The sequence below is a fragment of the Myotis daubentonii genome, chromosome 4 (genome assembly GCF_963259705.1).
Source record: "Myotis daubentonii chromosome 4, mMyoDau2.1, whole genome shotgun sequence".
NCBI classification, from domain to species: Eukaryota; Metazoa; Chordata; class Mammalia; order Chiroptera; family Vespertilionidae; genus Myotis; species Myotis daubentonii.
In genome coordinates this window covers 80372126-80398444 of record NC_081843.1, presented here as the reverse complement: position 1 = coordinate 80398444, position 26319 = coordinate 80372126, and the positions used below count along the sequence as shown (strand labels likewise).

At 40.6% G+C, this 26319-nt stretch overlaps 1 protein-coding gene across 7 annotated transcripts in view; it reads left to right on the top strand.

Annotated features, from left to right (window-relative positions):
* Positions 1-26319, top strand: part of PIK3R1 (phosphoinositide-3-kinase regulatory subunit 1) — an 84075-nt gene that overhangs the window by 50222 nt on the left and 7534 nt on the right. For 2 of the 7 annotated variants that reach the window (XM_059694443.1, XM_059694445.1), the window contains 8 exons: positions 5963-6055; positions 6483-6557; positions 11772-11903; positions 12745-12946; positions 13136-13215; positions 24857-24959; positions 25684-25782; positions 25886-26066. In XM_059694443.1, the coding sequence (XP_059550426.1) occupies positions 5963-6055; positions 6483-6557; positions 11772-11903; positions 12745-12946; positions 13136-13215; positions 24857-24959; positions 25684-25782; positions 25886-26066 (965 nt within the window). Of the gene's footprint in view, positions 1-5962; positions 6056-6482; positions 6618-11771; positions 11904-12744; positions 12947-13135; positions 13216-20896; positions 21346-23183; positions 23479-24856; positions 24960-25683; positions 25783-25885; positions 26067-26319 lie in introns of those variants that run through there. The other 5 variants (XM_059694444.1, XM_059694446.1, XM_059694442.1 and 2 more) reach the window with 4 other exon arrangements.

The following is a 26319-nucleotide window of genomic DNA, read 5'->3' as shown; positions in this document are numbered from 1 at the left end:
AAGATGAAACAAAGATATTGAAGACTAATTAATCAGTTTAGGGTATCTGAAAAGATTTGCAAACTTCGTTTTAAATCTGTTGACAATTCTTTTAATTCCTTTCAACTAGTTATCTCTGAACATGATATAGTTATGACTGAAGATTTATTTTCACATCTACTCTTTTTACTTCTATTTTTAGTTGCCCATATTCCCTCCTCTCCCCAAAAAAGCTCCTTTCCACCAAGTTCAGTATCATTCCAACTTCATTTTTTTTTTTGATATTTGGAAAACTGAAGAATAATAACTCAAATAGATTTAGTATAATGGTTCTTATAGGGAAAAAGTGAAATACAGTAAAAATAATGTGATATTTTAAATATGACTTCTATAAAAATATTGAATATGTTTATACATAAAATAAAAATAAAAATGCAAGTGTCTACCTTCTCATATGCTTTCTGTTTGCCACCTTTAAAAAGTATCGAGAATTCTTTCTGTCTTAATAATAATATTTTCTGATTTTAAAATGTGCCATTGCAATTGAGTATTTTAAAAAAATCTATTAACAGTAATAATGAAAAAGACTACATGAATAATTCTAAGTTAATCTTAGCTATCCATTAGTTTGTGCTTTCTACATACTGGGCAGTATGCCCACCATGTTGATTTATAGTATTCATTGAATCACTATTATACTAATAATTATTCCCATTTTACAGATTAAGAAACTGGGGTTCAAATTAACTAACATGCCCAAGATTACACCCAATAAGTGACAAAACCAGGACTAAAACCAAGGTCTCTCTGGCTTTAAACCTGTGCTTTTAATAATTTCTCTACTACTCAGGAAACAGGCATGCTCCACATTAAGGAACCCATAAATGTTTTTATGCTTCGCTTAATTTTTTTAGCTGCAGTGTCTTAGCCAGCATTTGTTATGGCTTTGCCCATAGAGCTTTAGACATTTAAACATTCAGGGTATTAACCATTATAGGCATAACGTATGAGTGTGCTTATAAGGTTTATTTAAGAAAAGTATTGGGATTTGTTAGATTCTTGCTCACCAGAATGTACATTTTTTTATTTGAAGTAATGAGGTTGTTTCAGACAAAAATCAGGTTTTGATTCAGCAACAGAGATTAGACAAACATCTTGACTTAATATTGATCCACACTTTGCATATACACACTCTCTTCCACGTATTTGTATTAGATTTTAAAAGGTAAGGGGCAGTTTTTCATGTACTTCCAAGCTGCTTTCATCAGTAATGAAATACTTGGCTTGGGCAGTCTCTGGAGTCCCAGAATTTCAGCTTAAACTTTCCATTCGTCCCTGCCAGGCACTAAGTCTAAAATATCTTTTTTTATGGAGACTGCCTCCAAAAGGTGCGGCTGTGTGCTGGTTTCATCTTGCACTTTGTTAGCGGTGTTGGCACCATGCAGTGCGAGGAATGCCACTGTCTCCCACACACCGCCAGTGCCCAAGGACTGTTCAGGCCTGTCCATGTTAGTGGTTTGGGACGGGCCTGAGTTTGGAGAGAAGGCTCTCTTCTGTCTACGTGATTGGTTGTCACCAGGGCAAAGGGAGGAAAATAGAGCTAGTGGAAAATGCAGAACCTGATGTGTCATCAAAAATTCTTTCTGTAGTTTGGGGCACCTAGTTCAGTGCTGAAGACCGATTCCTCTTTTCTTAGGAAACAGTACGTCTTGGCTTCTCCTCTTTTAGACCCTACTGCTATTCTTTTTTTTTTTTTTTTTACTTCTTTCTCCTTACGTAATACTGATTTCTTCTGATGAAAAAAACGATTCAGCTAAGAATCTGTGTTCACCAGACTTGCCTCCCCAGACTTATTACACTGGCTACCACAGGATTCACAACTAAAAAGCATTCCTCATTCAGGTATAAAAATCTGTCTGGAAGATGAAATCTAATGAGAATTTATGTGCAAACTTTATGAGGGACATGCTAATTTCTGTTTTGTTTGATAGCCACCATAGATGATCTATATATTTTTTTAGGTACATTACATTTTGGCTTATTGAACTGTATGATGTAGGGCTTATCAAGGACTTTTGAAAGAACAACTTACCAAATTTGGTAATTCCTAGCTGTTGTCATTTCCTGTTGGAGTTTTTTTAAATGAGATCTCATGGAAAAGTAGATATCGGCCTTGGGTATTTAATATAATTAAAGGAATCATTGACTTTAGGATTGTTGAAATCATGAATATTTTTGCTTTAGAATGCTTTTTAGACTTTTGATGTTAGTGGATCCTTTTGCCTGAAGTAAAATATGTGAACTTTAAATGTTTCTGGGTAGGACTTCCATATTCCCTGTTTAAATATTTTAAAGGGGAAATGGATTGAATCACAGATATTGTACTAGAGAATAGGAAATCCTTGCATTGTTACTTTTAAAAATCGTCCCCTTGTAAGTTTACCTTTTGAAACTCCCATTGTAAAACCTTGATCAGCAGCGATGATTCATACATTTAGGTAATAAAGCTGTTTTCAATATTAAAAATTCAGTAGGAAATTCAGTATATTTTCTGTACTTCCTACCACATAAATCTAATTTATTTCTTTTTGCAGTATTCTGGTGTGTACTCTGAGAAAAGTTTCAGATACCTGATAGTTATCACAACGCATTTTAGAAACTTCATATAACACTTGTGGGAGTGAAACAAATGATATTTTATAACTCAGGATACTGAAACTAAACTACCGTTTTTGGTGTTTTGTTTTGGCCAAGGAAACATTGAAAGAACTGGGGAAAGAAGGATTTGCCTTTTTTTTTTCCCTCCTTCAAGCTGAAGTGAAGAAATAGAAAGATAGCCAACTCAGTAATATAACAGCTTTTGGGTATATGTTTCAATTCACAATTAGGTGAAATCTTTAACATTTAATTTAACTTTCATATTTGCCTGCAGAAATGATTGTTTTGATAAGATTCTGAAAGGAGATAAAAAGTAATTCCATTTTCAGTTGCCAACTTCAAAGATTTGCTTTTTAATTTAAAAAACATAATGCTTGCGTAATTTATGAGAGAAGAGAAGGTGGAATTGGGCATGTTAATTGGATGAGTGTTGGATGGATATGTGGGTTCGTGGATTTAAGATTTAACTGATGGCTTTCTGCATCTTGGCATGTGCTAAGACCTGTAAGTTTGAGAGGTCTAAAAAGAGAACGACAGTGAGTCCTAATTAATAACATTTCTGCACATCATTTCTCTTCCTTTATGTTTTCCTTGCTGATAAGATGATATTTCATTTTGTTCAGTGAAGGCATATTTTTGTGAGCTGATAATCTTTGAAAGGCAAGGGGAAATAGTTTTTAATATAGTTAATTTGAAGAAATTAAACGGTGTGCTCTTTCATTTTATAGTATTTCTTTTTATAAAGTTTTAAGTTAAAAAAGTCTATTTGAGACTTTCAAGGCATTTGTATTTTAAGTGCTTTTTAGGTATGCTCACATTTTAACATTTAGAGCAGTGGTTCTCAACCTTCTGGCCCTTTAAATACAGTTCCTCATGTTGTGACCCAACCATAAAATTATTTTTGTTGCTACTTCATAACTGTAATGTTGCTACTGTTGTGAATCGTAATGTAAATATCTGATATGCAGGATGGTCTTAGGTGACCCCTGTGAAAGGGTTGTTCGACCGCCAAAGGGGTCGCGACCCACAGGTTGAGAACCGCTGACTTAGAGACTTGGGGATGGTATTGCTGGATTTTTTCAGGGAATCACCCACATGACCTTGCTTATCATAATAGCACATCCTAAAACTTATTACTAATCCAAAAAGATCACTAACTCCATCCTGGATATTCCAATTCCAGAGCCCTGTGGTGGTACTCTGATTTCCTAGCAAAGTCTCAAGTGGCCCATAGGCCCAGGCAGGTAAAGGAAACACAGGAGAGGTAAAGTTCCCCACTCAACTGTCTGCATAGTGACTGTCTGGAAAGTCAGTGGCATATCTGTCCTGCCTTCAGGAAGTCAAAAAGGGGTTCCAGTGATGTTACAGTAGCACACACTCACCCAGCGATCACCTTTGCATGCCCATTGTTCAGATGTGCATCAGCCCTATGTCCAGGCGCCCTGTCCGCAGGGATGACTTTATAATGGGGGTCCCCATAGCACAAAGCCAACTCTGGAATCTGTCATCTGCTAGGACTGTGCTTTCCAATACTGGGGTCACTAGCCACAAACAGCTATTTTAATTTAAGTCAATACAAATGAAAATTTCAGTTTCTCAGCCCCAGCAGCGGCGTTTCAAGTGCTCAGTAGCTACATGTGGCTAGTCACTGCTTTATTGAATAGCACAGCTATTAGGACATTTTCATCATCATAGAAAGTTCCACTAGACCAGCGGTCACCAACTGGTGGTCCATTGAGGTCCGAAAGGTTGACGACCGCTGCACTAGACAGTGCTGCTGAGGATTTTCTCCCATAATTTAGCTCTTCTTTTGTCCTAAGTCCGTGGTCGGCAAACTGCAACTCACGAGCCACATGTGGCTCTTTGGCCCCTTGAGTGTGGCTCTTCCTAAGCCTTAGGAGTACCCTAATTAAGTTAATAACAGTGTACCTACCTATATAGTTTAAGTTTAAAAAATTAGGCTCTCGAGAGGAATTTCAATTTTTGTACTGTTGATATTTGGCTCTGTTGACTAATGAGTTTGCCAACCACTGTCCTAGGTGATTGCAATGGCTAATAGAGATGCGTAGCAAGATCAGGTGTTGTCTATCACAGGACATGCTGCAATCTAAAAGGACCTTAGACATAATTCTCTGAGGTCAAAATTTGTTAACACAATTTTATTTATTTTTGTATTGTAAATCTGTTGTTGCCTTATATAGACTCATAGTATTAGAAAGAGGTCGGCTCATTAGAAATTTGCTTAACATGATATGTGGATTATAATAATTACACACCTAAGATTTCACTGAAACAAAATTGTAAATATTTAGTCTATCTTATATTATATAAACTATTCCTAGGTTGAAGTACACAGTGATGAACCTTAAGTGTCTAAAAAGTTATTAATCGATAGCCAATAAGCAGGTTGCACATATAGATGTTTTCATAAAGACTATTATTTTACCTATATTTTGCAATTTGAGAAATTTAGCTCCCTCTTCTGGTTTATTATGAGAAAAAATCTTATTTAAAATGTTTCATATGATTGTGGAGTGAGAATACAGTTATCAATGTAATGTTGAAGGACATTTGTGTCATCCAATTCGATTTTTTCTTTTGAATCATTATAATCAGTAAAACATGTAAATAGAGCATGGAAAAGTGGGTTCATGAAAGTGTCACATTTCTTAAGATATTAAGTTACCAAAACAGTGTAAGCAGATAAAGGCTTCAATGCAGGAACAGGGGGTCTTAACCTGAGTGCCAAGTGGCCAGTGATTGTGTCTATTGGCTTCCAAATCTGATACTGGCCTACCCCTGACATTTTTGGAGCTTTAGACAAGAATACAAAAGGAAACCCATGTACCCCTGTGTCTGAATATTTTAAAGTTGTGAATTACATTAAGAAACGGATAAAATCTGTTCTGTCCTCCTGCCTGTACAGTTATTTATTCATAATGACCAGGAGGCCACATTTCAGGGGCCTTGCACATCCAAACTCCATTCCATCTGAGCCCAAGGCTAGGGAAGCCTACCCGGGGGAGGATGGACCTAGGGAAGAGGCCAGGAGAAGCCTCCAGGGCAAGGAATTTGGGGATTCCAGATGAGTATTCTGAGTGTGTCCTAGGAGAGAAGGCCGTGTGTCTTGGCCCCCAAACTCACAACCATGTGGGAAGAGGCACAGCTGGAGGAGGCCCAGCACAGGGCTCTCCCTCACTCAGGCTTGAGTTTACTACTGTCAAATAGAACTAAATTATTTTGTAATTAAATTTTCTTCATTGTTGCTTGATGTATTTTATTGCCCCCAAATTAAATATAATCATAGGATTTTGTTTATTTGCAGCTTTGACCCTTCCGGATCTTGCAGAACAGTTTGCCCCTCCTGACATCGCTCCACCTCTTCTTATCAAGCTAGTAGAAGCCATTGAAAAGAAAGGTAATCTGACGGGTAGAGGGAATCAGCTAACTTGTTATATCCTTGTTTCATGGGTGTTACAACTTACATTTGACTCTTGGGGCTTTCATCAAATCCTGTGCTAGACACCCAAGCGATGTGTTGCTGTGTACTGGGGACATAATCTTGGTCCGATTTCTTGCTCCATATTAACATGTAGTTACTCTATGGAAGCTATTAAATTCTCCATAATTTAAAAAATATAATTAACTTGCTCCTTGGTGGACAGGAAATTTTGCCAAAGTTATTGACATGCCAGATAGGATTAATAGTAGGAGTTGACTTCCAAGAATATTTGGTACACATCTAGAATAGATATTGGATGGAAACTGGAATGTCTTTCTGGCAGCAGGCTCACAGGTTCTCCAGAGAGCTGTGTTTCGCATGCTCACTCTGTTTTGTGTCCTAGGTCTGGAATGTTCAACTCTATACAGAGCACAGAGCTCCAGCAACCCAGCAGAATTACGACAGCTTCTTGATTGTGGTGAGTGGCATGGAGCTACGGATACAGATGGCAAAGACAGTGCTTACCTTTCTGTTTTGGGTAAAGCACAAAGCACTTGAACTTAACCGTGCTACCTTCAGAGTTTGAAGGGAGCCCAGAAATCAAGCATAGTTCCCTCTGCCCTATTATGGTAACAGTGCAGACCTTTGATGTTTGTCTCCTGTGTTGGGGTGTGTGTGCACGCCTGCCGGTAGACATGTTGGCCATCACCTCAGCCACGAGCCTCTGGAGTTGCAGAGGAGAGAAACAGCCTCTTGGGATTTCTCTGGCTCTGCATATCTACCATCTTTCTCTGACCCTGCAGTTGGCTACATCTAACTCATCTGGATCAGTTTAAAAAATACGTATCTGTCTGTGTCATTTAACAGATGTCTCTTCTGACCTTTTCCTTTTCCATCTCTTTTTCCTTTCCTTTTCTTTCCTATTCCCTTTCCTTTCTTTCTGTCTTGCTTCCTTCCTTCCTTCCTTTCTTGTTTGCTTGCTTTTTCATGCCATACTTACATTAAGTAACATCATGATATTGTTATATTCCATGGTGTACTAGTAAACCAACCTTGAAAGAGGAAAAAAGCCCTGGTTGGTTGCACTTGCCCATTTCTGTGGTGTAAATATTCTAACCATGCTCAATTTCCAACTCTCCTGTTATCACTGAACTCCAGCTTGGGTAGAACTGAGCACAGTTACAGTGGCCCTTGTGAGTGGGTACAACCCAGCCCCTGCACACCAATTAATGACATCAGTTAATTCAACCAAGTAGTGGTTCTGTTATTTGCCCCTTCCTTCTTTTGCCAGACAGAATAAAACTGTACAAATGTGAATAAATTTATTTGCCATCACTTTTATGTCAACTTCTATATCAACTCTCAGATCCTTCATTTCTTTCCAACACTCTTTTAGAAAAATAATTTTCCTCTTCACATTATTTAATTGATGGATATTTCAACAAAAAAGAGTGAACCCGTTTTAGAAGAAGCTGTCTCAGACATGTGCAAAGAATGCCCACATGATAGTTAGCAAATGAAAATGTGAACTGTGAGGCAGCTTCAAAATATTTAGAAAAGATGTTTCAGGGGGAAAAGATCTTTATCAGTAAATAGTTTCACTTGAAATGCACCACCTGAATGTTTGAAACTTAAAAAAATTTTTTTTCTTAACTTTTTTTTTGTCTTTGGACATGAAAATCAGTCTTACACTGTGCAGTGCATGTTCTCTTTACTGCTGTGTCTCCTGTCTTGCCCACAGAGTAGGTCATTAGAAGTTGAAAAGCATAAAACTCTAGGTGAGAGACCTGTTTTTCTTTATTTTTAACAGCTTTACTAGGGTGTTAAGGAAACTCTGAATTTTGTCCTGAGCCAGTTGAAATAGTGATACATGTTTTGGTCAGAAAATCGGTCAAGTTGAACATGTTAAAAGTCACAGGAAATGTTTAGACATCAGAGACCAATGCAATGGGAGTTATTTGAGAAATAGTGGTTGAGTTTTTAAATGTAACCAAACACAAATGATGTAGTTTAGTTAAAAAAAAACAAACCCTCACACCACTTTGTGAGGTGGAATAAATAACCAAAATGCACGTCAACAATATATTTTGACAGATTTCCTTCCCCTTTTGAGATCAAAACACACACATAGAACACTGGTTTCATTTGGCATTTGGATCCTGTGCTATAAAAGTGAATTTTGTGGCAAAAAAAAAAAAAAAAAAAGATAAGCATTATCTAAATTTAGGAGTTGATCCTTCAGGGCTGTTTCCAACTTGAGGATTTTTCAATTCATAAAAATATTGTATTCTGGAAGAAGCTCAGAGATAAGTCACTTACACTGAACAAAAACATACCTTTTAACCAACGCTGTGAATTGCCAGTGTCCTTTTAGGATGAAAAGGACAGACTGGAAGACTACAGCTCACTTTTATTACCAACTACTAAGTTCTCTTAGTTCACCCACATTTTAACCTTGTGATTTAAGCATCAGTTATTCCTGATGGAAAGTTCTAACTTGCACCCAAATTGTTCTGACTCCAAAAGTCCTTATACTTGTGTTCCTACTATATTGCCCTAAAATGAATTATTTTGTTCTTATCTTATGTGAACTTTTTCCTGACTATTTTGGTTTTCCTTAACCTGAATCAGGCTTTTTCTTTAAAAGTTCTCATCAAAACAATTTTTGTTAACTACGCTTACTGTGATCATCATTTCACAATATATACAAATACAAATCATTTTGTTGTGCACCTAAAACTAATATAATATCTCAATTTTTTAAAAGTCAGGCCTTTTAAACCTCAGTACTGTAATTGATATTTTAGGATAAACAGTTGTATGATGTCCTATGCAAGATAGAATGGTTAGCAGCATCCCTGGCCTCTACCCACTAGATGCCCTCATCCTCCAGTTGTGACAAAAAAATGTCTCCAGACATTGCCAGATCCCTGGTGGGGGCTACAGTGGGGCAGCAAAACTGGGAGCTGCTAACAGCGAGGTCAGTTGAGGAGGGGATGCCATTCCAGTTGGAGGAGGGCTGAGGCGGTGGCGAGTTTACTGGTTGTCTGTCTTGAATAGAACTCAGTGAAAAGTGAGGTGGGAGAGAGTGTGAACTCCTCCAACCCAGATCTAAAGATTGTACAGCTCTTACCTAGCTAGCTTCGAAAGTCAAGGATGGCTCTTGGAAGAGCTTTAATGCAAAAAAGGAGACATAGGACAGAGGCCAGAAACTCCAAGAAACTTTAGAAGTTACATTAAAAAAATAAATGGAACATACGATGTCATGAATTTTAGTGGAATTTGACGTAAGGTGAGCTGATGCAAGGATTTGCCAGAGACTTAAAATAAGGCTATTTCATTCAAAGACGGTTAAGGCTCTTTGGGATACACCTCAGGTGTTAGCGTAACGTTCATTTACCAAAGCCCTACTCTAAGAACCTTTTATTTCGTTTAGTCCACAAACACTGAACAGGCACATTCTGTGTGCTGATCTGGGCACTGGGAGAGGCAAGAGGAGCAGGTAAGAGCCATAGCCCGTGCCCTTGTACTCTCAGTCCAGCAGGGAGACAGGCATTAGCATCCTGTCTGGGACGTGTCATGATGGAGATGTGGCTCATCAACATTGCTCTGGCAGAGAAGACAGCAGGAACCCTGCCTGATGGAGGGACATGCGGAATATTTAGTGTCTAAATGTTTATACCACATCACCCAATGGTTTCTCACATTTTTTAGGATGAACAAATTAAGTAATAATTAATTTGCTGGCAAAGAGACTTAGTAAATGAAGCATATGGGGCGGAGTGTGAGAGGGTAGGCAGCAGCTTGCCCAATAGTCAGTGGCTACGGAATGTTCCCATAGTGATTCACACACAATTTTTCTTGACAGTCCACTAGTAAGTCGTTGCAGTACTTTCGAGGTGGGTGGATCCTTTATCCAAAGACCTAGTATCGCCTTTCCCACGCTTGGGACATATCTAATGTGATGTCTCTCGTTAGTTCTTTGTAGGACATTTAAGTGATTTAACGCTTTGACTCTACCTTTTAAGTTCAATAATTCTTTTAGTCAAACTAACCTGCCAACGTTTTCCATGAGATGAACTTTTCAAGCTTTATGGTATGTGATTATCTTTCGTAAAATCTGCCTACTTAGTTGGGCAAGTTTGTATTATGATAAGGATGTGTCCAGGGAACTGTTGTAGCTTCAGGCTCAACCTGGAGTGATTTATATCATTACACTTGGTTCACGGAATCCAGAATACCACCCTCCACTCGTGCTCAAACATCTTCTTGCTCATCCTCTTCAGGCTCCAGCCTCATCCAGTCAGTCCCACATTACCTTAGTTCTAGATAATGTCTCATACATTTCTAGCTGTAGTAGAATTCAAATGACCAAAAGTATTATTTTTACTTCCGACAGCTCTGCTTTCCAACTTATTTTTAACACCACAATTAAAAAAGCAGTTTAAAGATGTAGTGTAGCAATTTGCTCATTGGCTCACCTTTTCTCTGTTGAGCCTCCAGATAATTTTCTTCAAGTTACCCTTCATGTCACGAGTGCATCTTTCACCAGCAGCCAAACGCCCCTTGTTTCTGGATGGCCATTCCTGCCCCAGAACCCCTTCTTTCTCCTGAGCACTGTGCCGGTTTCTCTCTCAAGCACTCAGAGTGGCTTTGATTCGTATCATCCCATTCTTGAATCACCAGACCTCTTTTCTAGCTGAAGGATTTGCTGGAAAGATATGCTCGTCTTACTGTTCTTCTGAGATAGTTCAGAGCCCACTGGTTAGATTAGTAATCCCCTGATCACAATACCCTGTCAGAATTAGGGGGACGTGTGTTAAAGGTGCTCAGATTATTTTTATGGGTATTCTTGAGATTGCTAAAATTCTATAATATCTTGCTGTCTCAATCAGTCACTCTGTTGGGTTACACGTATATGAATTCTGAGGTGCAGGACTTAGCAACTCAAATTTTAGGAAGTCTAAGAATTCTACATTTTCCTGTTGAGGTTTTAGGAAGCATTTACTATATGATTAGCCATCCCTAGGCAAAACCCCCCTCTGGAAATGTTTTGGGGACTACATTAGTTTTGCTGCCATAAGCAAAATTCCACAGACCGGATTACTTAAAAAATAGAAGCCTGTTTTTTCACAGTTCTTGAGGCTGGAAGTCCCAGGTGAAGGCAGACTTGGTTTTCTGAGACCCTCCTCTGGTTTACAGATGGCCACCTTCTTGCTGTGTCCTCACGTGGCGCTTCCTCTATGCGTGCACCCCTGGTGTCTTTGTGTGTGTCTAAAGTTCCTCTTCCTATAAGGACACCAGTTAGATTGGATCAGGGCCTACCCTAATGGCCTCATTTTAACTTAAAACCTCTTTAAAGGCCTTATCTCCAAATATAGTCACATTCTGAGATATGGGAGTTAGGGCTTCAGCATATGAATGAAGGGACACAACAATTTTTTATTGCCCCAAAGTCTGGGAGTGTGCTCCTGGCATCATGGCCAAGGACCATCATGCTAAGTGCTCACTGTGTTGGAGATAGACTGACACAAAGAAAAATTGTTTAAAATGCCAGGGGCAACCCCTGTGAGAAACTCATATTAGTCCTTACTGCTTCCTTTCATGTGTCACATTTAAGTCAGACATTCAGAAAATTGGCCTAACCATTGTATAAAATGTCTGAATTTTATTTTTAATGTTTTTATCATAGATGCTGCCTCCGTGGACTTGGAAACAGTTGATGTTCAAGTTTTAGCAGATGCTTTCAAACGCTATCTCTCGGACCTACCGAATCCTGTCATTCCAGTAGCTGTTTACAATGAAATGATTTCTTTAGCCCAAGGTTTGTTTTCTCTTGGAGAACTTCATTGAACATGTATTGAGATATGGATATGCTTGTATAGTCTGCATATGAAGAGATGATTTTTTTAAAAGAATATATTAGTAGGAATCTTTCCTCCTCCTCCCCCTTCCCCCCTCCCTTGACCCTACATCACCACCTTACCCCCACTCCCATTAGTACCACTTCCCTCCATTAACATCCAGTAGAAGACCCAGCTCCTCGTTTGCTTAGGAAAACTGTCCACATGTTGAAGTGGCTAATGGTTTACCTTCATCAGCATTAACAGAGTTCATTACATCAGTGAAGGCCACCGTGTTTCAGGTACCATCACTGGGTCCAGGGAACCGGGACTAGGCCCCAGTGGCTGGGGATGTTCTTACCATTGTCTTCAAGTGGCCATTAAAAAAGTGTCGAGGGAAGAGGACTCAGTTTTAGGAGCTAATGCTCAGTTAAAGTGCTTTGGGGACAGGAAATTGTGGTTTGTAACCTTCAAAGTTAAAACCTGTGATACTTATCTGATGCTCCTCCAAATTAGCCAATCACACTTGCAGCTGCTCAATAGAGGGCAGATTTCTGCCAGCACACCCTGAACCTTTTGTGGTTTTTTCTTTACACCAAAAACTTCTTATATTTCCATTTGACTTGAGATTTCTACTTTCTCACAATGTCTTTTCTAATGAGAAGGACAAATGGACTGTCTGCTGCTTCTGATGACTTTGTTTTAAATGGCTCCTTCTTCCATAGCCAGAAGGACAGGAATTTTTTAGGTGCTTATTCACTGGTACCTAGAAATATCTTTTATTCTTTTCTCATTTCCTTTCTTGTTGTTTTTAACCTGTAGAAGTACAAAGCTCCGAAGACTATATCCAGCTGTTGAAGAAGCTCATTAGGTCACCTAACATACCTCATCAGTATTGGCTTACGCTCCAGTATTTGCTCAAACATTTCTTCAAGCTCTCCCAAAGCTCCAGCAAGAACCTCTTGACTGCAGGAGTGCTCTCGGAACTTTTCAGCCCTCTGCTTTTCAGATTCCCTGCAGCCAGGTGAGTGAAAGAAGAGAAACATGCGTTTGGGGATGATGAGGGTAGTCCTAGGTTGATTCGCCTTCACACTTACTCTAAAGATATTAGTTCCCAGACCCATGTGCACACTTACATTGGAATGTGTATACATGAAGATGAGTCTGTTGTGTAGGGAGAAGGTTTCTAATGGAACTCTCTTTTTTTCTGTAGCTCTGAGAATGCCGAACCCCTCCGAAAAGTTATAGAAATTTTAATCTCAACGGAATGGAGCGAGCGACAGCCAGCACCAGGTAGTGCCCTTTGAACTTTCCAATTTCATTCATTGTTTGGTTTTTAGAGCCTGATAAATGGTGGCTTTAGACTTCATCTGAAATAGCCTAAGTTTCTGTAATAACATGTTCTTGTGATTAAAGAACCACAAGGTGAATGGTAGTGTGTATGGTCAGTGTCATCCGTATTTCAGTGTGTGTGGATTTGAAATGATCGTGGTTTTCGATGAGCTTCTTGGGAGAACTCTCTGTTCCCCTCAACTTCTATGCTTCTAGTTTTGCGTAAATTATGGAGCTCATTTTAGTTGTTGACATTTTAGTTTGTCTTTCTAATATTGAGAAAGTAGGGGATTTATAATTACTATATAATTTAAAGTATTTGGGAATGTGTTTCTTGGAAGCAGGTATGCTGAGAAATGTCTGTCAAAATAAACATTTTCAGGAACGCAAGCAGCATGAAACCAGGGAGTTCACTGCAGCACGTTAGAGCAAGCCAGGCCCTTCTTTGAAAGCAGGCTGGCATTCAATTAGCCATTTAACAAAGCAGGAAATGTAGACCGTGTTAGCAGTGGGTTTAATTTAAGCTGATGTATTTTTCTTCTACTGTGGAAAGTCTAAGCAACCTTACTTTGCTGTATATGCTGGTTAAAAGCTGGCCATTTAAAAGAGTGAGTAAGGTCTTATAAGTGAAGTTTCAGGACCAGTAAAAGGTGTTGCTTATATTCTTAATTTATGCTTAGAATTTAAATAAAACCTCAGAGGTAGCTCCTGAGAGTTCCCAGATTTACCTCTGTGTGGGCAGCCGTGGGAACCCAGGGTCACTGTCAGGCAGTGTAGATTGAAGCTGTGCCCCTCTAGGTGTTCCATGGCCAGGGTTGGTTATTTCCACTTGGGTGGAGCAGACTGAGAGAGGCAAGGGCCTGTGCTTACAGCCCGCCTGTAGGGGTGGGGTAAAGCCAGGTGGGTATTGGGCAGGGCTCCTGTGGACAGGCCCAACATATGGTCTCCAGAGGTGAGAAGAGGCAGCAGAAGTGGTACTTAAGGCAGGTGTGGTGTGTTCAGATCACAGCAAGCAGGATGTTCCACAGGGGGGCCTCGCATTATAGGTAAACTGCAGAGACGGCTGTCGACAAGGATGGCCACGGACTAAAGCCCAGGTGGTGGTTCACAGATTTCATCTCCTGTGATGCGTGGGTCATTTGTTAGTGGGTCTTGGAGCTCTCTGTCGATGTTCAGAGGTTGCCTTTGGGCTCAGCAGGAAAGAATGCCGGGATGTGTTGGAAGGACCCTGTGAGAAGAGGTCGGCACAGGTTTGGAACATGGCACTTTAGTCATTCATTGATGGCCTTCCCTAAACTAATCACACACGAGTGAGGAAGAAAGCAGATCGCTGGGCCAAAGGTTGGGCTATGATCTTTCACTTCCTCCTGACTAGTGTGGCGGTCTGTCTCAGACCCTAGGGGAGCAACGGGGCCTGCTGCAGGGAAGGGCTAGGTGGTACCACTGTCCTGGTCTTCTCAGTGGCTCCCCCTCTGGAGAGGGGAGGTATGGAAGCTAAACACCAGCCAGGGTGTGACAGACACCCACAAATGAATTTATCACATGGAGTTTTTGAGAATTTATCACATGGGTGTAGTAGGATCAGTGGTGGAGTTTAATGAGTGACTGGTATAAACTGATCAAACATCTTTATCAGTTTCTGCTGAATTCTGCCAAAGAAAAGATTCATCTGCAACCATTTTCATAACACACACTTAAAAGTGCTTGATAGCCCCAGCTGGGTGGCTCAGTTGGTTGGAGCATTATCCCACACACCAAAAAGGTTGCAGGTTCAATTCCCAGTTAGGGGCATGGCGTGTACCTAGATTGCAGGCTTGATGCTTGATTGGGGCGCATACGGGAGGCAGACAATTGATATTTCTCACATAAATGTTTGAATGCCCCCTCCCCCCTCCCTAGGAATCAATTTAAAAATACCTTCGGGTAAGGATTAAAAACAAAAACAAAACTGCTTGATATATCGTAGACCCTACCTACATTTTTTTTATAAGGAAGTTGGTGCGGCAGTTCCAAAGGTGGATTACTTCCACCAGCTCTGTTGAATAAAGACAAATGAAGCCTTGAACATTTGCTAGACCATCCCAGAATTCATACAGCCTCTTCAAAAAATGAACCCAAGTCATTTTAAACCATGGTGAGCCATTTTTATTTCGGTGTGATATCTCCTAGCTGTCTGGAAATTGTATAGGCCCTTTGGAATTAAAGGGATGCTTTAGCGTCTCTCACCTGTGAAAACATATGACACATCCCAGGAAAAACGCCCCATCCCGGACACCTTTGCTCAGGAATGGCTCCAGTGCAGGTGATTGGCATGAGGCCCTGGGTCAGAGAAATGATTCCTTAGGCCTGGTAGGAATGTGATATTTCCAGTCCCCTCATTGCCCCAGCGCATGGTTTTACCAGAGGGCTTTGGAAGCACAGTGCCCATGCATTTCCATAAACGGTTATAAATCATTCACTTGCAGTAACTTTATTACTGTGGATAGAAATGAGCACGTGAATGTATTTGTGGGAAGGGGTAGCAAGACTATTATGGGACAAAGACATCTTTGATAGTTTTTACCAGGTAGAACTTGAACGGACAGGCAACACTGATGATGTTTGAGGCAGTGTGTCAATTCGAATAGGACCCATTAGCACATCATGTCTAATTAAGCACTAGACCGAAGGGCTTGTATTCTAAGTACAAAAATAATTTTAGGGATGTGATTGGTACCTTGTTAGGGTAATTGAGTCGACAGAAAAAGCTCATAGGAAAAATAAGACTTAAATTGGGTTTTGAATAAAAGGAACAGTTTGAATAGGGGAAGGAGAAATAACATTTCAGTTCAAGGAGTTTCAAAGATTTATTCAAGATAAATTGCCAAGTCCAGAAATAATGAAATGGCTTGACAAAATTAATTAGAAAAAAGCTAACAACCATATGGTTTCACTCATAGGTGGAATATAAAACTGAAACTCATAGACACAGACAACAGGATGGTGATTACCAGAGGGAAGTGGGTGTGGGGTGTGTGTAAAGGGGGCCTAATATATGGTGACAGAAGATGGTTTGCGTTTGGGTTAAAAAAGAAATAGAGGCTTGATATTTTTATCAGATTGTAAAGAGCAGGAGATATTTCAGTGACAGTATCATAAAGGCATCACTTAGTTTGAAAGTATTGCCCAGCTCTTTGTGTGCACATGAAAAAGGGGAAGCCAGCAGAGGTTAAGGGTTTCATGGGTGCCAACTCCCGAGTCTGTGGAGGGCTCTACTCCACTGCTCTGCTGCCCGGGTCTGTGGAACCTCCGTGAGCAGTGCTGCTCTCAGTGGCCAGTCAGAAGTCCTCAAAGTCTCCAGCAAGTAATCAACTAAAAGTACATGCAGTTTGCTCCTCTGGGTCACAGACAGTAAAGAGCCACATGCAGTTTTCATAACTGTTGTCATAAGGCTCCTAATCACTCCCTCTGTCGGCTACTCGGTGGAAAGAACCATGGGAGTCAAGTAGAACTGGGTCTGAATTTCAGCTCCTGCTACTTACTTGCCAAGTTCGTTATCAAGTAACTCAGCCTTTCCAAACTGTTTTCCGGTCTTTGACATTGGAATAATGCTTCTGTCCTGGGGTTGTTGTGAGAACTGTGAGGTGGTCTCTGCTGTGTGTTGTGTCAGCTCTGGTTTTTAAGGCCCTGCGAGAGCTTGCCTCACTCTGGGCTCCAATCCCCCTTGTTCCCCGTTCCTGGTGAGCACTGTCTCATGGTCTCCCTGTGAGGCTGTTTTCCCCTCTGACCCCACCCCCCACCCCCGTTCCTAGCCAGCAGGGATAGGCCGCAGGCCAGGGAGCCTGCAAATGTGAGAGGGACCCTCTCTGGGCAGCTGCTGCCTCGGGAGTGGGTGCATGCTGAGAGGGAGGAAGGTGCCCTTGTAGGATGCCCTTTCCTCTGCGTGGCATGGCGAGCGGAAGGGCCTGGATTTTAGTGCCAGTCCCTCCTGCCACTGCCCAGGTGCCTTCACACAGTGCACACAATGTACAGCTGTGCACAGCAGCCCCAGACACTGCCAGCCACGCATCTGCACGAAGCCCCTTGTCCTCTTACACTAAGTGTGCTCATCTGCTCAAGCACATTTCCCAGGGACAAAGGCCGCTTCTCCTTTGGAGCTCTTCCTTGCATAGAGCGGCACAGAATGATAGTCATCCAGTGAACTGTCTTTTAACCTCTGGTACACATCCCAGCTTTCAAAGCACTTTCACATACCACCTCTGTTAATGTCCCCAGCAAACCTGCAGTGCAAGGCTTCTCCCCTCATGGAGGGAAACGAAGGTTTGAGGGGTTAAGCATAGCGTAAGTGCTGTGCCCTTTGTGACTAAAGGTCTTCAACACATTTAAAGCTCAAACAGCAGGTTTTCTTGAATCATGGTGTGATGTTTACCCTGCTAATGCTTAGGTAGCTAAAGCAGATCACTACAGGGCAACTAAAGTAAAAACAGGACCAGTTAACATGGGCTGCCTTTGAATGAAACCCATTCTAAGTATATTTACATATTTCAGATTTCATGGATACATTCAGTAATATTAATGTAGCATAATTGAAGTCTGATATGGCACCTCAAGTCCAGAGAGGAAAATAAATGACTCTTTTTCCCCCTGCCCTTTTACACCTGTCAGAGTTAATTTTTAACCACTGGGGGATTGCAAAACATTCATCCTAAAGAGCCTGATTCATAAATCTTGTTTTAAATTCTCTGGGCTTGCCTTTCAACCAGGACTAAAGCACTAAGGTAGAGTGAAATGACATTCAAAGAATTTTACTTTTCTCTGATTTGTTTTTTTATTGAATTTAAAATGTGGTCTGACATTAGAGGTTGTTTTAAAGTTAAGAAATGAAACCTTGAAAAAAAAATGCATGCATACATTTAGATGGGTTGGAGTAAACAGAGGCAAGCCATCAGGGTTATGTATTGAAAAATAGGAAATTTTACTTGTACTCTGAAAAAGAAACATTTCAGGGTGCGTATGTTGGCATCCAGCTCAGTTTTACTTCTGATTTCACAGTGCAGCCTTCTATTTCCAGAGACAGTGGCTGAGGGGGAAATGACAGGGCAGGAGTTCTTCACTAAGCAGTGGATGCACCTTTTCAGATATTTGGTAGGATGGCATTTTTGCGCCTATGTAAACCTGAGTTTATTTAGAAATTCAAATGGACAGTCTTCTCCATGCAGGGTCATTAGGAGAGCCAGATATGGAGAGAGGAGTATGCATCATCCTGAAAAGCCCCTTTGTCCTAAGTTGTTTTAAGTTAAATTATAAAGGGAGGCGTTTATTTAACCCTTAAAGGATGATTTGGGTTCATGTTTTTGTTTGTTTTTTAAGTGGCCTTTTGTTCAGAAATGATAACCCACCAAAACAGGTAAGAAGTTGTGCAGGATGAATGGTGGTCGTTAAACAATCGTGATTTGATGGTGATTTGCACATATGAATACAGTGTTCAGTCTATAACTTTCAAAGGTATTTTTAATGGTTAAGGGACCTGCTGAGAAGTGAAATATGAACTATTTTTGCCTCAGAAATGAGTTTTACCAAACTTTGGGAAAAGGAAAATTAGTAAGACATAGTGTCTTGAAGAATTTGGAGGGCTAAAGTTTATTTTTAATTATGTGTGTAAGTTCGCCAGGGTGGCTGTCTTTGAGTCTCAGATAAATGCTGAAATAAGTTTTCATCCAAGAGCTTAGCAGCCATATGAAAAATAGTTCCTACGTTGTTATGACATCTGTGCATTTGATTTATTAGTTATTTGTTAGTGAATCATATAGATTAAGTGACATTTGGACACCTATTTTGTGCGAAATTTTGGACATAATATGAGATGAATGAAAAGTACTGAAACTTGCCTGGTTTTTCCCAAGCAGAAGTCACTGGCTCTGTTCTACCAGCAGAGGGCTCCCTTTTTAAGCTAATAAAGAGCATGTGTCTGCAGATCACTTTTCCACCACTAAAACTGAAGAGGAAAAGACCCAGCTCACACTTTCAGTAATATAATTGAACCTCTATGGTAGATGATGATACATATTGTGAGAAATTCTAAGCAAAGTTTACAAATCTATTTTAAGAATTTTCTGTAAGTAGAGGGTGTACTGCTTTCCAGTGGATAATTTTCTTCTGAAACAGAAAATATATTGTTGGACTAGAAAGCATTTTAATCTTAGAAGGTTTTGGCATGAATCATCATGTGCCTCCAGACAGGTATGCTTAAGAGACTGGTGTTTCCGAAGTTTCTAGCTTTAGAAAGACTTTTAAAAATAGAGCAAGATTATGCTGCTCACGATGCAAGGGTAGCCTCTGAACTAACCACGGGTCCCTGTAATCACTGGGCAGGAGCTGGAAGATGCACTTACACACAGTTTTTGTTTTCATTAGAAATGGAGATCTTTCACCAATTACACCAACGGAAAGTTTGTAAAGTCACTTTCACTGTGAGTGCAGCAGCACTTCCCAGATGTTGCAAGTAATCCTGAAACCGGCTCCCCGGTTCCTGCCGGTGTAGACTTTATATCAGCACCTCAATCTTTATCCCTGCATGTGACCATTGGGTCACCTTCCTTCCTATACAGAATCTGAGGGTGTTAGAGACCACACCCATATTTCTTCAAAGAGAATTTGAAGGTAGCTTTTTAAAAATTTAGATAAGCTAAAAATAGAAAATAAAAAGTCAGTTTTGTTGCAAGTGTGAAATTTCTGGTATGTGGCTTAGAAGACATTAGCTTCAGTTTCACTTGTTAATTTTTACATTCTCTGGCAGAGGGAAGTGAAGAGCAGGGCCAGTGGGTGGAGGAAAAGGAGTTCTGGTCCTCCTGCTGTAATCTTGTGCAAACCACTTTACTTACCCCTCTGGTCAGAATCGTGTGTGTGTGTGTGTGTGTGTGTGTGTGTGTGTGTGTGTGTGTGTGTGTGTGTGTAGTATGAGGGAATTGCTTGAAGTCATCTCTAAATTGCTGTCTGGTTTTAAAGGTATGATTATTGTGTTTTGGTTCTTGGAGTAATAGTCAAGCTGATACGAGTGAAAAGTTTCTGAGGTAAAATTTTAATTAAGTCTGGTTCATTGCACCTTTCTCAAATAGAGGACAAACATCCTCCCGAAAGGTATTCCCTCTGCTTGCCCTTCTCCCATCCTTTGCTCCATGTGGCCATCGCATGAACCCGATGCAGACACCCCTCCTAATTATTACAAAACCCTCTGGCTATTGAAGCCCAAGTTGCAATCGACTATAGAAATAGCTGCAGCTGGGGTTTTTCTCTCTCAGTCTTCATGTGGTCGTGGAGCATGGTATCTATGCAGAGTTAGAGTCATCTTCCCTAGGACTTGAAATATTTTTTTAGACCTGTTCCCTGCCCAGTTGCTGCGTAGGGCTTTCCTGTTACACCTGCGGGCTGCCTGTGCTTGTGTGTGGGAGGAGGTGGACTGAGCAAGGCATGGTGTTCTGGGCCATTCCAGGGTTCAGGCCTTTACAAGCAGGGCTTTGATTCTATTTTTTGCTGAACTAGCTCAGCCACTTCCTGTGTTTGGCTGCGCATAGTGCCTCGCTTCACTGTGGCCACTTGAGCCCGGGCGAGCCAGCGAGCGCGCTGCCACAGCCAGTTAGAGAGACTATTTTAGGTCCCCGCACAATGGTCTTCTCATTTCCTCGGTGAAAATGAGCGAGTTGGGCTGGCATTGGCCACTTGTTAGCAGATGACAACTTTGACTTTGACTTGGGCTCTCCTCCCCTCCCCGAAATCCCTGGCTCAGCAAATATTTGAACCTGCCCAAGTTAATCATGAAGCCGCGATCTTTATCTGAGAGAGCCCTGCGAGCGCCGGTGCCTTTTCCCTCCCGGGTACTGGACCCACGTCCAGCGGCTGTCTCCGCGGGGAGCCGGTGAGGGTGCAGCGGCGAGATCCTCCTTCGGTCCCAGGGGTCCTGCGCGCTGGCAGCCAGCACCGCCTGCCTGAGAGCTGTGGGGGGAGCCGCGGGGGCTGGTCCTGCTGGCTGGAAGAATAGCTTTTTGGATTTTTTTTTTTTTTCATTGTCGGATACAGGCTTTCAAAGAGAAACCGTTGAAATGCATAACCTGCAAAGTAAGTTGCTTTTAATTTGTGCACTTCTCTGCCCCTTCGCTGTTGCATTAGGGTTTTTTTGTTGTTTGTTTTTTTTTTGTGGTGTATTTTTTTTGTTTTTTTGTAGTTCTGTGTGTGAGAGAGAGAGAGAGAGAGAGAGAGAGATTAAGCACTCCCTGGGGAGGGCAGATGGCAGATGAGGGCGATACTCCTTTCCTGGAGGGGCACAGTGTGAGGGAAGGATGGGGTTAGGTTGGAAGCGGGGAAGGAGGTAATTACACAGTGCCGGGCTGGAAGTTGGTGCCTGGCCAGGCCTGGGAGAGACGTGGAAAATCACCTGTCTCCCTGCTCCCTGTGCCACATGGGCTCCCTTTTCAGCCCTGGTTTGCACCAAGTGCTTCCAGGGCATGTGGCCCTCTGTTGGAGGCTAGAACTTGTCTCCCTTCCTTGGGGGGGGAGGGGGGGGATATCACTGTTTTTATTAAACCGAGAGATTTCTTTCTGAATCTTATTTGAGGGCACCACCACCGCCACTTTTACTTGAGTTTAGGTTTATTTAAGCTCTTAGGCAAATAGAAAAGTGAGTGGGAGGGTTTTTAGGCTGAGTCTGCCTTCATGGTTGAGAAGATGAATTATAAACTAGAGAGGGGATTCAAGTGAATAGTGCTCAGAGAATGGCCTGCCTTTGCTCTGCTCTTTTATATAGTTTATGATGCCAACGCTGATAGAACGTCTAAGAGTAAATTTTTAGGGCTTCTGTGCTCTTTAATCACACAAATACTATGTAGATCACAGAGCCCACTATAGTTTTTTAAATCAGCCACATTTACATGGGGTGAGGGCTTCCCCCACCCCCCTTCTTCCTTCCCTCTCATCCTATTGCAAAGAGGGACCATTTCTTAAGGGGAATGTACCTTAGGCTCCAGTAAAAGCAGCAGGATTACATAGAGAACAGCTTTGAAGAAAAAAAGATTAATAATTAGGCTTATAGGGGAATTGATGTCTTTACATTAAGTACTGCTAAGAAGGGATAGTAATAGTCCTCCCCAGTGCGAGGCATTTGAGGCAGAAGAGATAAAAGCCCCCTTTCCACCCCCAACTCCCCAAAAAGTGATTACATCATCCCCACGCCCACCCAAGCAGTATTAACACAATAAATCCCAGGATGGTTTCACCGGTGAGAATACTTTGCCGAGACAGCTCTCCCCCTCTGCATTCTGATATGTATGGCCTCTTTCTATTTGGAAGACAGCTTACCTTGACCAGTCTTGTTAGGCAGTAACATTAAATTTCTCATTAATGATGTTGACAGTTCTGTTGATTATTTCTGCTAACAGACCTCTTCATTCCTGTTAAGAATTTCCAGTGTTAGTCCATAAAGTGTAGTTTTGACTTTGCAATGTTTGGTCGAGGAGGAGAGCTTGCCTATGTATTTCCTTGTACTTGAGCTTTCTAATGTGGTACACTTGTGACAGTGTTTGAGTTTTTACGTAGGACTGAGATTAAATATCCTGAGTCCTTTCTGCTTTTAATACATATGGGAGGTATTTAAGGACTGTAAAATATACCTTAAATACACCGTTTTCATGCATTTGTAAGATTTTTAAACCAAGGAATGATCGGGCTATCTAAAAACCCAGATGCACTAGGGGAAAAAAGCTACGTGCTGCAGCATATCAGCTTTTGTCACCCTGCCAAGAGCGGAGCGTACCAAGCTGCAAGGAGTAATAAAAAGGGAATTAGAAAACTCACTGCTGGAGGAGAACAGTCAAATTAAACAGCTTTTGGAAACGATGAGCATGTATACGTTGCAGTTCTATTAAATGTAGCTTAGTGAGGTTGGGGTTGTGCTAAGGCTGATACAGAAGAGAAATAATGAAGCAGGAGTGGTCTGGTGACATTTTTCTGACTTGATTGGCTGGGCTGTGTGATGTAATAGGTTACAGTGCAGCCCCTTATAGGTTTTAAAATGAATTCCAAGACACCATTACAAAGAAAGCCGGACTCTTTTCTTATAACTGAGCTCAGCCAAGGAAACTCTCGCACAAATGTACAACACTGTTTGGAATATGGAAGACCTGGATTTAGAATATGCTAAGACAGATATAAATTGTGGCACAGACTTGATGTTTTATATAGAAATGGATCCACCAGGTAATACTGCAGTATTCTTGTAGAAAGCTAGTTAATTTTGTGGCTTTTTTTTTTTTGACAACTCTGTAATAGAGCCTCTTTAGATTTCTATTTTTATTAATTTGTTCTAATTTAATAATAATTCATTTGATCATAGCCTGTGGAAGCAGGCAGATCAGATTGTATGTGGTAAATGCTTATTCTTACTTGAATGGATATGAATGGAATGCCCGTTTTTCACTGGTGTCTTTTGTTAAGATCTTTTGGTATTTGGGTTATATTGTTGTATAGCGTTCCTGTAATTGAATCGCTGTCTCCTTTGTGCTGCTTTTCTCTGTTGCCAATGGAGGAGAACAGTGTGATACTTTGTGGGGATAGCACTTGGTACTTTAGAAAGCATGTAAAATGTAGCAATGATTGCAACTCAGTTCTAGGTGACCGGAAACTATTCTAAATCAAATTTTGAGATTTTGCCTCCTGTCTTAAGATACTATATATTAGGATACTATAAAGAGAAAAGAAGTTGGCTGTCCATTCCTTAGTCCTAGTCTTTATCACATAGTCTTTTGATAGACTTCTGAAATAATTTTACATAAATTAAAATCGTAACTGTGCTTTAAAACTTATGACTTAGAATTTAGCTAAAAAATCCTGGGTTTATTGTGCTTTCTAACTTATTTTATCCCTATGTTATTAGCCCATTTCCCAGTGAAGAAATTTCAGAAATACCACAGCCTTTCATTTGTCACCAATTGGTATATGAATACTGATTTGACATTGAGAAAGAGGAATATAGTTTTTAATCAGTTGACATATAGAGCACAATTTCTCCAATAAAAAATTAACACTAAAGAGATTTAGGTCAAGGATGAGTTTCTTAGAGTGGCTTTTGGCAGAACAGTGCCGGAAATACTAAGATGAGAAATACTAACTCTCCTCTGAAAACATATTGCTGTAGGTGAGCCTCTACCACACCAGCATTTGTGGAGGGCAGAAGCCAAATTTATCTCTCCTAATTAAACAGGAGGAAATTAAAGCCAACCCATGTGATTCCTCCTGCTCACTGTGCATGCATGGTTTCTGACTTCAGCTGGATTTGACCAGGCATGCAACTTTAATATAACTAGAACCTAGAAGTAGAAAATGCAACTCTGGATTTACTCTGAAATTCACATTTATTAATCTCCAAGCTGTTTTCTTCAGTTTCTTTTCTCTTTGAGCTGTACTCTGAAAGATTTCTGATTTTTTTTTTTTTTAGAAGAAAACAATCTTGCATGTTTCATGGAATTCTGAATTATTGCTGTATGTCACACTCTACTTTCATCCAAAGAAATTAGGTCTGTTTTAAAATGTTAGTTTGGGGTCGCAAACAACTTTTTCCTTTCTCCTTAATCTACAGCACTGCCTCCTAAACCACCAAAACCTACTACTGTGGCCAACAACGGTATGAATAACAATATGTCCTTACAAGATGCTGAGTGGTACTGGGGAGATATCTCGAGGTAAGCCCACAGAAACGCTTAGTTTTCACTAGCGATAGAGTTTTAGGTTAAGAGAAAGAAAAGCACCAGCTTGCTAAGTTCCATTTTTAGGATATCATCCAATATAAACATTGAAGCATACTGGATTCCCTTCCAAAGGCTACCAGAGAAGTCACTGGAGAGCTGTGGGTGCTGGTGCCACCGGAAATTACACACTGAGAAGTTCGATTATTGACAGATGTCAGGGAGGCACCGGGACGAGTGGCCCTGCCCAAGGCAGCGTGCAGGCACTCCTGTCACGCAGAACTCTAAGAATTCATACGATTATCTCACACACAGTAAAATAAAGTGGCATTTTTATTCTTAGCTTTTTGTTTTCAAGCGGGGAGGGATGGGCAGGAAACCTTTTTGGGATCATGATTTGCTGATTTGTTAGCATCTTTGGTTAAAAAATAAAAACGTGTACCACAGTTATATGGACAGTGAAAGTAGGTTGTTTTTTTTAACTCCCATGCACCTGTTTATAATGAGATGGAGTTTGTAACATTTTTTATATAAGAATAAATTGTTGAGCTTTGAAAATGTAATTAATAAGTATAAATCTATAGGGGAAGGGTGTTAGAGGGTTTTTCTGTACTTTCTGCTCAGTTTTGCTTTGGACATAAAATTGCTCTAAAAATTAAGTCTGTTTAGATAATCACTAAATCCTTGAGGTAAGCCCTGTCTTGTGTTCTTTTCACATCAGGGAGGAAGTGAATGAAAAACTGCGAGATACAGCTGACGGAACCTTTTTGGTACGAGATGCATCTACTAAAATGCACGGAGATTATACTCTTACACTAAGGTGAGTCAGAGAATGGAGGCAAAGCCGGGGTGGTTCAAGTTGACATTAAAACACATTTCTTTAAAGGAAATTGTATGCCATTACATTCATATTGTATTTACAGGAAAGGAGGAAATAACAAATTAATCAAAATATTTCACCGAGATGGGAAATACGGCTTCTCGGACCCATTAACCTTCAACTCTGTGGTTGAATTAATAAACCACTACCGGAATGAATCTCTAGCTCAGTACAATCCCAAGCTGGATGTGAAGTTACTTTATCCAGTATCCAAATACCAACAGGTAATCAAATGCTCACATTGTTAATGTCATTTAAATAAGGTACTTTCAGTGCTTAGAAACACTTAGAAGCAGATGAATTGCATGTAATGAAATTTGAAAAGCTTTGTACTTGTAATCACAAAATTACAATTTCAGAGTAGTTCAATAAAATACTCTAAGGATTTTTCCACGTCAGATATTTGGTTAAATAGTTCTTAATTGATTACATACCTTATCCATTGAATTGCTTTTTCTTCTGCTCTCTCTAATCCTT